At 33.8% G+C, this 15,793-nt stretch overlaps 1 protein-coding gene across 1 annotated transcript in view; it reads left to right on the top strand.

Annotated features, from left to right (window-relative positions):
• Positions 1-15,554, top strand: part of LOC129228335 (protein Gawky-like) — a 39,822-nt gene extending 24,268 nt beyond the window's left edge. Inside the window, 10 exon segments of the mRNA XM_054863014.1 lie at positions 1,608-1,730; positions 3,208-3,315; positions 10,432-10,671; positions 11,811-11,912; positions 11,914-12,006; positions 12,008-12,064; positions 12,066-12,589; positions 12,718-12,851; positions 14,857-14,912; positions 15,051-15,554. Coding sequence (XP_054718989.1) covers positions 1,608-1,730; positions 3,208-3,315; positions 10,432-10,671; positions 11,811-11,912; positions 11,914-12,006; positions 12,008-12,064; positions 12,066-12,589; positions 12,718-12,851; positions 14,857-14,912; positions 15,051-15,554 — 1,941 coding nt within the window.
• Positions 15,555-15,793: the final 239 nt, after the last annotated feature.

Here is a 15,793-nt window from a genome sequence, read left to right as displayed (position 1 = left end):
AAATCGGATTTTTCGCTGAAAGTATGTGCCCAAACAAATTTCAAATTAAGAAACGCAACTGACTAAATCCTACAACAAGCATCTTCTCTCATTGGCTACAGCAATGTGACGTCACTCTATAGTGGGTGAAGTTTCGAGAACTAATTCTGAAGTTGGTTTTAGAAATTAGCGTTTAGCAACAGCCGTTTGTTTTGTTTTCCATTTTTAATTTTCGTTGGTATATTTTTGTGCCCAGTGCAATATTCTAATATTCTTTTTGCAATCTTTTCATTTTGTGGAATTTTGGAATCGTTGAATGTTAGTTTCTTATGATGTTAAAATGTAGTTTGTTGTAATAAGTGGAATTATAATGGCGAAATCGCATCGCTTAACAAAATTTCGTGTGGAGTGGTTGAACCAGGAGTACATAAGTTGTACAAATTTTGGTGCATGGTGCACTAAAGGAGAAGATGATTTTACTGCTTTTGCCATTTTTGCAACTGTTCAGTGCCCATAAGCAATAGTGGATTTTCGCAATTGAGGCTGCATGCTAAAACATTCAAGCATAAAGAAAACTCTGAAAAACGTCAGAAGGATCTTTCTCAAGCTCTGTTTGTTCTTAATACAAGTGGTAAAGGGTTCAGTTTAGATATAAAATCAAAGAGCAGTGGAATTAGTACTTGGATCATGAGAGGGAAAGAAAAAATAAAAATTTATCTTTGTTCAAATTTTGTTTAGTTATTTAGTCTGTAAAGTACACTGTTTTTTAAAAAATATTTCTTTCAACTACAGGAAAGTCATTTCAGATGTAAATTATTTTGTTTAAGGTTTTTTTTAAACAAAATCATTGATGAGAAAACTAAGTAATATGTTATACGTATTATTTCGTATTCATATAATGTGTCCTATATTTGTCCTACATTTTTTGTGGAAAATGTCCTATATGTGACAAGTCAGTCACTTCTACCCCTGTTTTTTTTTTTACTCCATTTCATTTATGCATGCTGGAAAATGCTTTTTTTTTTTTTTTTTGAGCAATCACGATTGCTTATTGCTTTCATTTGACCGTCCTTGGCGTCTGGTTCCTTTTTCAGCTTGGACCAGGGACACCAGCACCACCGCCCTCTACAGGCGGTGCGGCACGGATGCTCCGGTCCTGAGCTATACGCTTCTCATGGTCGGAGACGTCCATGTCCTACACACACACACACGCCTACGTGCATACACACAGGTCTGCGTACACACACAAGCCTACACATGCATGCACACGTGCTTACATATACACACGCCCCTGCACGCACACACACAACTATACACACATAACTGCCTAGGAGGAGGGGTAGGCTTGGGGGGACAGGAGCTGTTTCTAGAAGCAATAGCCCCCCATGAGTAGGGCACTGTCGCAACTCATGATTGCGAAAAACATAATTTGAATTCAAAATTTCAGAATTCAAATTAATTTTGAAAATTCAAAAAGTTTTTTTTTTTTTTTTTTTTTGCAAGCTTTGGAAGCTGGAGAATTGTTTTTTAAATCTCTAACCAAGATGACAATAAATGCTTCCAAAACCACAATCATCTCCAAAGTACTAACTAATATTTTAAATAATTATTTCTAAAATTTATTTCAGGGTACAAGTGCCAACAACAATCTTCTTAACTCTGCTCTTGGAGGTCAGAGTGCTGCTGGGTCTATGAGCAATATATCTCCAGCTCTGTTGCAAAAGCTTCTTCAACAACAACAACAACAGCAGCAGCAGCAACAACAACAACAACAGCAGCAACAGCAATCATATCAGATGTTCAACATGGTAAGAAGTTATTCTTTTTAAGTTTTCAAAACAAAATTTGTTTCTAATTTGTTCAGGTCTTGACAAACACGGATACATACTTGTTGTCATGTCTCCTGTAGAGGGAGAAGGCAGGACGTGCAAAAGTTTTGCTGACAAATTCCTCTTCCAATAGCTGAAATTAAAAATTTGAATTTCATCCCCTGTTCTGAAGTCCCTATTGTTAATGATTATCTTCCTTTTATAATTTTTCTTCAACAACATCTCTTTAACAAACTTATAATTCTTCAGTGTCAGGTGTTTTAAAAGCAATACTTGTAGTATTTTTTTTTCTTTCAGAAATGCTTTTAAAATTATTAAAGTCGGTGTTGTGAAACAGCTGCATTCTATTTGAAAATTGATTGTCATTTTTAAAATCAAAAGATAATAAGGATTTCTAGCTTAGAAGAGTTAAAAATTTTGGCATTGAAAAGGTAGAAAATAATTACTTATTTTCTGCAATTTCATATTAAATCCTATTTATTACATAATGTATAAACTTCCATTTAATAAGACATTATCATTGCAGAAATATGCATTAAATATGAAAGTCTGTTTTCAGAAGGAATAAAAATTTTAGCCATTTGAAAGCAATTGTTGAGGTTATTTATCAGTTGCATACTTGATCTTTTGCAATAACAAATTTCTTTTTGTAAACATTTGACAAAAAGAACTTTCAATGGCAATGTATTTGAAACACAAGTGAAATAAGGGACAGGCACAAATAGTAGGAAACACCAAGCATGTTAGTTGTTTAAGGAGTCATATACAATTTTAGTTGATTTTCTCAATGAAGCTTGATTTTATTGCATTTATCTGATTCCAATTTAATGGGAAAAGTTTGAATTTGATTTCAAAATTGTGCATTTATGAGATGTAAGCAATTATTTGATGTGAGGTTGTGGTGGTGGATCGATAAAGGCTTCTTACTCATAAATGGAGGGCCCCAGGTTTAATGCCAGCCGATTGAAGATCCTAAATGTTCACTAATGGTGACTGGCGCACATTAAATACGTTCATGGTCACTAAGCTCTCCAGGTTCCAATTCCAAATCAATACCTTTGGGGATGCTGGATCAGGGGTTGCTCAGCTCTTGGTCCGGATCAAAAAAAGAGCCTTCAGGGCCCCATCCAACCAGTTAAACCACTTGTAGTGGTAAGTATGGGGACTCTGGAATGTAGTATTGATGTGCAGTTGAGCAGTGCTTGATAATTTGAATTGTGAAGAAAATTTGTAAGCTCATCCATTATGATTTCTCTACAATAATAATCAATACACACTTAAGTTCTTTTGATTTTTATTATGGTAAATAAAACAACTTTATTAAAAAAAATTCATTAGCATTGATATTTGAAGTTTGAAGAATTTTTTGATGTGAATGTCAAGTGTTATCTATTTCCAGAATAACCTTCCTGCTATTGGAAGCCCAAAATTTCCTACTAGTGCTCAACTTCGTCATTTGGTGCAGCAAATACAAATGGCAGTCCAGGCTGGCCATTTGAACGCTCAGGTAATTGATGTACGTTATTTTTTTCTATACATTTCGCTTTTCTTTTCTGTTAATTTTCTCAGCATGCTAAAACCATTAATTGTTAATTTCTTTAAATCTGCTATTGTTTGTGTGTTTTTGCATCAAACATATAATAAAAGCTTTCAATCTTTAAAGAGTTAAAATCTCGATTTTCCATTCTGCTCTTGTTACTTTCACTATGTGTTGACTGAATTTTTTTTTTCAGTTAACAAAATCTTTTCAGCTATTTTTCTATAACAAACTAATCAAGAGATGTATAGAATTTTAGTACGTACAATTTTAAATCTAGTTCTTGAAAAAAATGTTTTGGTATTTTCATTTATGCATTTACTAAATTGAATCATGTACAAGGATGACAAGGCAACATTTTTAGCTATTTCAAAATGTGAATCATGAAATAAAGTGTAGCATGTTTTGTATATCTAAAGTGCTTTAACAGTTAATATGCTGTAGATGATACTAATGTTAGAAACAATGCTTAACTTTATCATATACAGTTAAATTTGAAATTTTGAAAGGATATTAATTGCTTTAATACATAACCCCAAATTCAATTAAAATGTACATTTTTTTGGGAAGTTTTAAGAAAGTGTTTTTGTCATCTTCTTTTGGCTTTAACTCATAAAAGTTTAACTGAAAATTAGGCCTTTAATATCTGTATTTTAGTGTGGCTCATTTTTGCAAAATAACTTTGTGTAATAAATATATTTTGAAATTTTGGTTTCAAAATTATAAATAATATTTTAATCAGTGTTTCTTCAAGCTTGAATGTCTAAATGGAGCTGTTGATACTAACACAAACATTTACTTTTTTTTCCCTAAGAATGTTATCTAAAGCAGGAAATTTACCCCTGCCTTAAGCTAACTAACAGTACACGTACGAAAATTCCTATTCTAAGAGTTTAAAAGAAGTCCCTTGAATAAATGTGCCCCCCCCCCATGTAAAATAATCATTTTTCTTTTACTAAAATGCATTCACACCCTTTAAAAAATCTTTAAAAGTTTCTTTGCAATTAAAAAAAAAAGCCGAAGGAATAAAAAGGGTAATTACATTAGCAGTTGCTTTAAACGGTAAAATAATCCACCAACCCTGTTGATTATCGCCCAACTTGCCAAACAGCAACTTTGCCGCAACCCAGCCGATTAGCGAGCAAAACAAACTAATTGATTAGCTATCTGATCTTTTTAAGGAAAATGTTTAAACGAAAGTCTCGCTCTCTCCCCTTCCATCGCAGAAAAATAATGTATGTTAAGACACATATAAAGAGCGAAATGAAAATCCTATCCCTCGTAGAAAATGGATTTAACTCAATTACTTAATGCAATTAGTATAAAATGAATGTTCTACATCCTCCAAATGAAAAAGAAAATCTCAACTTCTACTCAGTTAAAATGGGTACAATTAATGTAGCCTAAAATTAGTACAATAAAACATTTTGAAAAACAAGATAATTAAAATTAAATATGATACCATAGCAATGACAACATTTCCTAAGTGGAAAAAACAAACTATATAAATACAGCTATCATTTGAGAAAGGAAAAAAAAAAATGCGTAGAATGTTCAAAAAGTTTTAATTCAAATGTGTGATTATCAAACCAAAAAGTGAGTCCAAGTCAACTGGTAGCTACCTCAGCGAAAGATTTCTGCACTTCCTGCTGTATGTAAAGGTAATATGAATCACGTTTAGCCTTGAAAGTTCAATAAATGAGAAGCGCGCATATCTCCTGTTCTAACTAATTGAGTGAATGACAAGTAATGTTAAAGGGCTGGGGGAATTTTTGCCCCCCCCCCCCCTCCCATTAGATGAAATACCTGAAATTTTTGCCTAAAAAACTTATTTAAAAAAAAATAATTCCAAATTTATCAATCCCCCTGAGTATGTTCAAATTTTGTACCAAATTTCAAGGCTGTAGGTGCTATGTGGCCTTGCACATACAGAAGCAAACATTGTCTCCTTTATATATATATAGACAAACTAGCTGCTTTGCACGGTCTATCTCGAAAATAAAAGTTATTTAAAGTGACTCGTGTTCAACAATCAGGCTTCAATTTGAGAAAAAGATACTAAAATTTCCCGTCAAAATAATCATTCTTAAAGAGAGAAAGTGGCAAATCAAAAATCCGCCAATAAATTAATTTAACAACTAAAAGCCTTTAAAAAAAAGTAGATAAATCACCAAATAATAATCAAAAGGGGAAATTTTTACCTCGAAACAAAATTTTATTTAGTCACAGTCAAGAAAAAAAGTTGCAACCTTCTGAATGATTTTATTCGAGCTGATAATTTTCTGATATGTAATTCTATTTCATTAAGCTTAATAATGCTTTTAAATTTTTTCCTGGTAATTTTACAGCCTTGGTTTTTTTTTGGAAATTTTGATGAATTAACTCAATTTCAGGGATATTTTTCGCGGACATTCAAATGGCGCTAAATTTAAACTGACCGGATATTTATTTCAGGTAGAAAGAACCATTAAATGCTATTTTCGGGCCTAAAAATCGAAATTCGAACGGTTCGGTTCTTTTTTGGCGTTCAAAAACCTCCCTACGTTCCTCTTTGGGTGTCTAAGTACCTCCCTGCCAAATTTGCTGCCAAATTTGGTCCAGATCAGACGTAAACCGGATTTGTGGGGAACATACACACACATTATATTCTTTGTTTTATGTATATAGATGTGTTTAGGTATGGATAACAACAGGCCTACAACTAAAAAGTGATTACAAAGCAATAGCTGATTCTGATCAATATTTGCACGCTGATTTCAGGAAAAATATTCAAATTGAATCACAAACCAATTTTTCAAAAATTGAGATTATAGATTTTTGTAACCCCACCACTTAATGGCATTATACTTAAGGAAAGGGATCAGCATATAGTGTCATAAATTGTCATTATTGTGAAAACTGAAGATTTTTCTGCCTCCAAGATAAAAAAGAAAATTTTTGAAATTTAATTCCCCCCCCCCCCCCCCTCGCCCTTTTTTTGTTTCATCAGAATTATCTTAAATACAGCTCTAATTTGTGGGGATAATATAATATGTTAATAATTTCTCATTAAAATTCAGTTATTGTAAAAGGAATTTTAGGTTGGGTACAACTAGAACTGACCCACTTTCTCCCTAACACCCCCCCCCCCCCCCCTTCACACTTCTCGCCCTTCAATTACTTTTTGATTGAAACAATTGAAAGTAGTTCAATTTTACATAATTGTTCTATCTGACTATCTGACAGGATTTCTTTCCCATGCTAGATGAAGTCATAATTTTATGGTTTTCTTCTTTATCGGTTAAACCAATCTATTAAATATGCTAAGTTGCAACAAGAGCTTGTCTGATTTGTAGAGATTTTGTAGTGAGGGAGCATTAAAGAAATATAAAAGATTTTGCAAAGAAAGTATTTTGCATATTTGAGTGTAAAAGCAGGATATGTAACGGGATTTACAAAGTGTCACCCTTGTGTAGAGCCTATTCCCTTCACATTGATCAAAGAGTCAGTTCATTGCAGATACAGTGAAACTTCTGTGAGTGACCACCTGTATATAGCGACCACCTACATCAACTCCCACTTTCTGGGGCACCAATTTTTCCCCGTATATAGTGTGCTGAATTTAAAATAATAATATTATTTTATATATGATGATGTGGTGTTGGAAGGAAGGAGAGTCTAAAAAAATTTCTTGAAGGAGGGTGACAAATACATGGGATGTCATATTATGGTGTATGATATAAAGACTCATAGATAAATGATAACGAAGGTTTGGGTACTTATCGATACGTGAACGGTTATTTGAAGACGGCCGGATCGTAAGCGGTTCATCTCCAATTCATGACTGTAAAGGAGGTGCTCGGAAATGTCATCATGGAGTTTGTTCTTGACGCTAGAATTCCGGGAAGAATATAAAGACAGTGAAACTTGAAAATGAAAACAAAATCATTTTCCACAACCTTATTTTCAAAACTTCCCGACCGCTTCCTCTTTTCATTGTTTACCTCCCATTGCGTTGTCTGAACAACATGTCGCAAAACCCAAGTCCGCGGTGATGAGAACAGTTTCTTTTTTTTAAATACCGTATGCACAAATACGGTAATGTAATAAGAGTACCAGACTCAAACATGAGGAGTCAGAATTTTCATAAAAAAACAATTTCTTTAATTTCAATTTATCTTCAATAAACAAGACAAAGTAGTGGCGTGTCTCACAATTAATATTCAGAAAATTAATACCCATCCTTCAGACAGAATATACTCATACTTCATAAACTCTTCAATTCCAACTTTTTAAAAAGAACACAAATGCCCGACTATATTCATGCAACAGATATAAGTTTCATACCCACGATACCACACAGAATATCTCACTTCTTTTACCAATATCACAATTCATGTTCTGACACCATCCACATAGACAATAAATTCAAATTACTGCTTTTTTTTTAAAAGAGAGAACATATCAAAAACGGCATTTCAAAATGCAAAACTTCAATTTCAACCGACCAGTGATAAGAAAGCATCGTTAACGAGTTTCCCAAAGATTTAGAGAACAAAAACTAATTCCAAATTTACTTCTGATAATAATTGAAATTATTGTATGTCTTTTCCAACTCTATATCTTTTTTTTCTTTTTTTTTTCATGCCAAAGAATTCACGGCAAAGGCCCAAAGTTTGTAAGTTATCGTAATACTCGGTAAACCTTTTGATTTGTTCAAAGCTTTCAGCTCCTTCATTTTTTTATCAATAGAGCCGATTCCACTGCACAAATTTCCAACATTTAGATATAGAAAATAGTCCAAAATATACAATTTTTCAAAGATTAGTACTTATCTGTAGGCATTCCGGACGAAGAGTGCTTTCCCATTAGGGTCATCAGTTCACCCTGCGTAAATCGTTCCCCGATGCTCTCTCACATGGCATGTTCAGATCGGAATGTACTCCTACAGTCCAAAAACGCCACCATCTCGCATGGCAGCCCGATCTCGTCTCCTCAATTCAGATAGCGTCCCCCATTCACTCAAACTCTGTAGACCCCGTAGGGTGCTACAGCAAAAAAATCTCTAACCGTCGCAACAAACCAAAGCTTCTAGAAAATCTGGAATGATAAACAAAAACCAAGTCTAACCGACAAACGGACCAGCTCATAATGGGGGAAAGTTATCATGACGTCACAGACCCGGAGCAATTGGCGCTCCGCCAACAGAGCGACACAAGCGGTTACGCAAAAAGAACCAAACACAATGCAAGGAGCGAAGAGAATGCAAACAGATTCGGAACAGCTCTTTTCGCCAGCGGAAATCTACAAAATCGAAACAAAACAAATCGTGGTGATGCAAACTCACCACATATATCTGTTAAAATACCTCTGAGAAAGACCACTGAAACCTCTTACAACAGCCAGCTAATCGTATAACTCCTCAGCATTAACAATATAGGAGTTTTTGTTAGAGAAACCCCAAAAAAGAGAGAAACAACAGAAGAAAAGCAATAGAGCATTTAGTTCACACACAGATCAGCTTTCACTTGTTAAGCAAAGTGAAAAGAAACCAGAATAAGGGATTAAAATCTATTCTCTTGTGGGCCTAACCATGTTAATTTCTTGCCCTCTGTTTTGAAAATCAAAAATGTCGCTAAAGGGGGGGGGGGTATTTTTTGGACGCTTGGGAAGCTAAGGTAGCAATGCACATCTTAAGGCAAGTCAAGCATGCACCGCTGTCATTGAGGGAGGCTGATAAGAATAGAAGTTCTCTAAAAGATTGTTTCTTGGAATTTCTTGGTTGCTCACAGGAGAGGGGGATTAGAACGAAACTTATTAAGTGGTTAAAATCTACTTTTAGCACAATTGAATAGCTCAAGAATTGGTTTCAGTGAAGTTGCATTCTGCATTTCATCACCATACATCGCAGTCAAAAAGTCAAAAAAGTGAGTTATCTCATACTTAAGAAAATTGTAGAAGTCATAAACTTACATGGGAAAGTTAATAATTTTCAAACGGAAAAATCATGTAAGAAGTATATTTAATATTGAAAAAAAAAAGTTTCTTTTTTTAAATGCATTCTTATTATAATGTCCTTGATTAATAGACTACAGGAAGAAGATAAATGAAAGCTACTGGTGCTATACTAGCATGTTCGAAATTGACCTCTAAGAACGACCAACCTCCATTAACGACCACTTTTTTCAGGAACAGAGAGTGGTCGCTCCAGAGAAGTTTCACTGTACTTCAAAACTGCATTTTACTTAGAAATGAAGTTACTTATTACTGTTCACAAAAATAGAATGCAACCTGTTAGTGGAAAATTTCTCTTTCTTGTCACATGAAAAAAACATAAGAGAAATGTTTTGTGGGTCAAAAATGTTTACTTGAACAGTTTCCCTTATTATCACTTATAGTGATGTCAACTTAAAAATAAGTATTAAGCAGAAGATAAAACATTTTAAAGTTAGGTAATTTGTTTTTTATGTAACTTTTATGATATTTTTGTATATGTAAAAAATTGTAACACATAAGTGGTAAACATAGTCCATTAAAAGCTTTTAGTAGAAAAAACTTCTTGTAACATGTAAGTAATATAATACTTCACGCTTAATGTCAAAAATATTGTTCAGAACTAAACATTTCTAATGTTAAAATGAGTAATTATGATACTAAACACAGGGCTTAGCTTGCATGAGAACTCACTGGAGGGACATTCCAAGGTATTTTTGACATTTATGTAGAGTCCATAACGTGACCTTTTTTGCCATAACTTTTTAATTTACTGTTTCATTAGCATATTATTTTATTTTGATCTTTTCCTACCAACACACCAGCTCAAATTAAAATAATTTGCAAATCAAATGGTAAATTAAAAAGTTATGGCAAAAAAAGGTCACGTTACGGACTCTATATAATTTTAAAAATACCGTGGAATGCCCCTGGAGCTAAGCTTCCATGCTTTCCAATTTCATGTGAATTCTCAATTATTAGGTGGTATTCAGGCCTGTTTATGTATTATGAAAAGTTATGAGGACAAAGAGTTTCCACACTTTTCTAAAAAATTAAGCTCAGACTAAATGTAAAATCATTGTGTAATTATATATTTTTTCCTTTTAATTTCAGATCCTTAACCAGCCATTAGCTCCTCAAACTCTTCAATTCCTATATCAGCTCTTACAACAAATCAAAGTTTTAAGCCAATTGCAATCGCAACAAGTTTTACAGAGTAGTCATGTGTCCAAGCAAGGGTTGCCTAACTCAAATTCTGCTTTACAATTAAGTGTTCAAGTTGCTCAAACCAAACAAAGAATCAACAATCTTCAAAACCAAATTTGTGCTAATCAAGCTCTATATCTCAAACAGGTATATTGATCATTTTATTTGATTACTAATTATACATATAGATTTTACAGAATTGCCAACTCTCTCTCTCTCTCTCTCTTTAATCAATGTCTGGTATTGCAGTTTATTTCTCCAAAAAAATTTAAATTTATTATTATTAATTTTTAAAATTTTAAAAATAATTTTAAAAATTAAGTCCAATGATTTGATATTTGAACAAAATTTTCCCCCACCAATCTTATCGCTTCATAATCATTTGTTGCATTACTTTACAGTATGAGTTATGAGGTTCTAATATCTCTGCTCACCAATTGTTGTATTAATCACAATTGAGGCAGTGAGAAGCAAAGTGAAGTAAGTGGACATTTTCAAGCTTTGAGTAAAAGGCATGTAAAGATAACATCCTAGGTAGACTTTCATTAATTTTTTTTTTTTTTCCCTAAATCATGCTGTATGGCAGCAACTACCAGGGGTACTAGCACCATCTCTTGCCCATAGACAGAGGAGATGTTCGTCTACCATGTGCACTGGTTATCTCCAAATTTTTAATTTTGCCACTTACATCCCTTTGCTTCTCACTGCCTCAATAGAAATCGCAAGATTTCCCTTTAATACTCACCTCAAAATCAGAATCAATTTCAGTGTATTGAATGAATTGACAATTATTTTTAAAGAATCCACATTTCCTTTCTTTTTTAAATGTTCTAAATAAGGTGCAGAGTTAAGATATTGAAAGTTTGAAGCAAGAAACAAAAATGAGTGAAAAATACGAAATTTTAGCTTTTTTTATGGAACCTAGATCCCCTAATTTATATTTAGGGAAATAATTTCCATCAAAAATATATTTATAATTTTTTTATTATTTGATTTTTCATAAAAAAGGGACCATGTGAAAAATTCTGGACAGACCCCTGTGTAAAGAAAACAAAAAAGCTGTGTATATATGTTTACCTCTCTTCTTTTTTGAGACAAACATGTTAAAGTAGTGGGGGGGGGGGGGACCGGAGCTGTGTATTGTATGTTTTTCCTTTTTAGGGGGTAGGGGGGTAGTGAAAATGAAAAGAATTGAAATAAATGCTTTTATCTCATAGGAACACTTGAAATAATAGATGTTTTCCCAAAGAAACTTTAGTTTACTGGTATCTTTTTTCTAAATTTAGATTCCACAACAACCTCTCCCGCAGCATCATAACACTCAACCTTCACTTGACATCTTCAAGCCCAATGTTGAAGCAATGTCTGGGCTTCATCATGAGTTTCGTGTACCTCTCAATCATAGATGTACCACATCAAAACCACCAGTCCCGTCTCAATCAATGGAAGCTCTCCTCCAGTGAAAAGGATGAAAATTCAATGTGTCCCCCCCGGAGATTTGAATCAAGGTTCTGTCGGAGGAAATTCTGATTTTAGCCGTTGCCCCTGGAACAATGAATTCAAAAGTCACTAGCAGCACTCCTAATTCAGGGTCCACTTTACATCCACTTCTGGACCAGAGTGATAGCACTTGGTCTGGCTTATCCACCCGTTCACATGGAGAATCTGGTTGGCCTGAGGTTGTGCAGTCTTCCACAGAGAATGCAAACACTTCTAATAACGATCCAACTTCAATTGGTAATGGGCAATCATCTGATAACAAAGATAGCACTGGGCCTACAACTGCCTCTGGTTCATCTCATTCTTCATACAATTTGACAGATCTGGTGCCCGAGTTTGAACCTGGAAAGCCATGGAAAGGTACACAGTTGAAAAATATTGAAGATGACCCCCACATTACTCCAGGAAGTATTGCTAGATCTCCTTTATCAGTCTACAATATAAAAGAATCGAATCTATTTTGGCCATCCAAAACTAGTCCTGCTAATACCAGTAGTGAGACAGCTGGTAGTCTTACATCAAGCACCTGGGTATTTAATCCAGCAACCTCGGCCAGTCATAATAGGTAATTTTAATTCTTTATTTTATTTTTTTTTGTCTAGTAATTTGAATATTGATTATTTAAATTATTCAATCATGTCATGTTAGTAACTGTAAATTTTTAGTTTGTACAATAAGTTACTGTTTTTTAAGCTCAAATGGGACAGCCAAGCCTGGAAATGGAAAACCAAGCTGGGGCTCTGATTTTGGACCTGGATCTTCAGATTTATGGGGATCATTGTCCAAGTCTCGCAATCCACCTCCCCCAGGATTAACTACTACTCAAGGTGAAATATTTTTAATTTTTTTTTTTAAATCTTTGGGTCTTTTAATACTAGTTAAGTAGTAAGATTTCCCTTTGTTTTACTTTTTTCTCCCTATATATGCTCTTTAAAAAAAAAAAAAAAAAAACATTTTACAGTAGTAATAATGCAGTTTAAATTTAACATGATGCGGATAAATTTAGACTTTTTGCTTGATGAAAGCTAACAAGAAGTATTTTTCATCTTTTAAGAAGATGAACAGATGGTTCTTCAACCTCTGAACCATTCTTTACTAAAGAAGCAGCACCATCTTTTGTCAATCGACTCGTTTTCGTTCACCTGGTACTGATCTAGGGTCTGTTTGTTCAGTAATGAATACCTGTCTAGATCTTCCATTTTCCTGCAAAGTAGCTTCCTTCCCCCTCAGAGTCTTTACTGCATAGCACAAAGAATAACTTTTAGTAGTAACAAAGGAAACAAACAATTGTCATTATTAAGTAAGCATAGCTCAAATTAATTAAGCATCACGCAAAAAAATGTTTCACCAAAACCCTCAACCACCTTGTTTGTTTGACGAACTTTCAAATGTCTGCTTGTAGCTATTGCAATGTATCGAGTATCTTTTGTATTATTATTTGTGTTGTGATATAATATTATGGCAATTTTCAGCATCCACTTATGGTTTACATTGTATTTTCTCATTAGTAAACATTAAACAATGGAAATAATATTGGAATAAATGCAAAGCAATTTTTCGTACAAACACTTTTTTTTGTATGAATCGGCTTTTTTAAGTGTACGCAAAAGTTCCAATTATTTGCGCATTTTGAATTCTGATAGGATCTGCTTGTATAAAACTACCTCATTTTTATTTTCTATCTATTCTAATTTTACCGAGGTGGACAATAATATATTTTTTTAACATTGTTTTCAACTCCCCATGTATTTCATATTGTATGATCCAAAACTTGCATGCTAGTCATTTTGCTAAACACACTCTGAAATGTTAATTCTTTTGCTTTCAAGTTGATCTGTGAGTAAACTTTGTCATTAATTTTCACCAGTATTTATCTTAAATTTATGAAGATGGGGGGGGGGGTCTAAAAAGTTAATCAGGGATGTTTGGATGTTTTAGATGGCAATGAAATATAAAAATCTTTTATTTTTATTTTTAGTTATAATAGTAGCTCAGCTCATTAAAAGAAATTCAAAAAGATAGTTTTTTTACTATCTTTTAATTTGAATAAATAAACAATTAAGAAGATTGAAGTAAATGGAATTGGGAATTTTTTGCAAAAAATAAATAAATAAATGAAATAAATATACTTTGGCAGATTTAGTTTCTTTCATTATGGGGCTCCTTGAACTTTTGTTGCCAAAATGTTTTTCTGCATTTTTTGTAAAGGGGAGAAAGATTAAGTAGCTTGGTGCAAGCATAGTCCAAACATTCCACAAAACAATTTTTGCTATCATTTGAGTCAAGATCTCAAATCCGGCGAATTCCAAAGTCCGGAAAAGTTATGGCTTCCAGCACTTCACATTTAGGCTGTATTAAAGTCAAAAGTCTGACTGACGGAAATTTCAGTCTGTTTACAGAGCCTTCTCAAAATTAAATTACTGTAAAAGCACCGATTTTCACGATAATGAAGATATCATTGGAAGAGAACTGAGAGTTGAAGTATAAAATATATGGCATGGCTTGATTACAGTGGGCCATGAAAATTAAGCCTCGCGAAAGTTTGCTTTTACCATAATTAAAATTGAACCTTCACAAATTTCTGATTGACCAAACCAGAGCTTTCACAAAATTAATTATAAATCATACAGCCTGGAAGTCCCTTTGATTCAAATTTCAAAATTTGACAAAATTTCTTTTTTTTTTTTTACAAAAAAAAAAAAAAAATCTGAAAAATCCTGGGCAGACCACTGCTACTAATATTATCTTTATGTATCTCTTATGACAAAATTACATATTTCCTTCAATTTTAAGATATTTTTGGTAGCTGACTTAAGTGTAATTTCTTTGTAGGCTGGGATCGTCCACAGTGCTCAACTTTCTTGATTTTGAGAAATCTGACTCCTCAAGTAAGAATTTTTTCTCATCTTTTTTATTAATCACAATTGAAATGTATTAAATAGTTTATGAAATGCCTTTTATATTCTGTTTTTTACTTTTACATGATAAAGGAAGTTTTTAAAATTATAATACCTTCTTGTTTTCAGATTGATGGATCAACATTGAAAACTCTCTGCATGCAGCATGGTCCATTGCAAATGTTTCACTTATTTTTAAACCGTGGGGTTGCTTTAGTTCGCTATTCTACCCGTGAAGAAGCTTCCAAGGCCCAATCTGCTTTGAACAACTGTGTCTTAGGAAACACTACCATGCTTGCGGATATGCCGAGTGAAGGCGAAATTCAGCAGTACCTCCAACAAGTGTCTTCTGGTCAGGCTGGAAGCAATACCTGGTCTTCTCAACAGCCACAACAACAGAGTGCTGGGGGCACTACTGGCTTCCATGGCTCTAGTTCATCTACATTCTATGGGGGATCTGCCAATGGAGCCGGTGGTTCCAACTGGAGTGGGAACGTCTCCACTTCACAACTCTGGTCATTCTCTAACCCTAGCCTCTGGGGTACATCTCAGCCAAGCAATGATCATGATGCAAGTACAAATCCTATGAATTCTTACCTTCCTGGTGATCTTCTAGGTGGTGAACCTATGTGAGAGATGCATCTCACATAAAATTTACAAAATCAAACTGAGATGCCTTTTTAGTAGCAAAACTTTGCCCCCCAAAATGAGAATTCCTTCTCATGCAGTCTCATGGAGATGGACAGCTTTGGTTGGCATCTTAATAGACTGTTATGTCTCTCAAGTCTAGCATAATTGTGATATGAACACTTTTGTGTTATAATAGCCATGTTGCTTCTTCCAGTATGTGTAATTGTCAAAATGATACGAAC

The sequence above is a fragment of the Uloborus diversus genome, chromosome 8 (assembly GCF_026930045.1).
Source record: "Uloborus diversus isolate 005 chromosome 8, Udiv.v.3.1, whole genome shotgun sequence".
NCBI classification, from domain to species: domain Eukaryota; kingdom Metazoa; phylum Arthropoda; class Arachnida; order Araneae; family Uloboridae; genus Uloborus; species Uloborus diversus.
The sequence above is the reverse complement of the archived record's forward strand: the minus strand, read 5'-3'. Positions and strand labels throughout refer to the sequence as shown.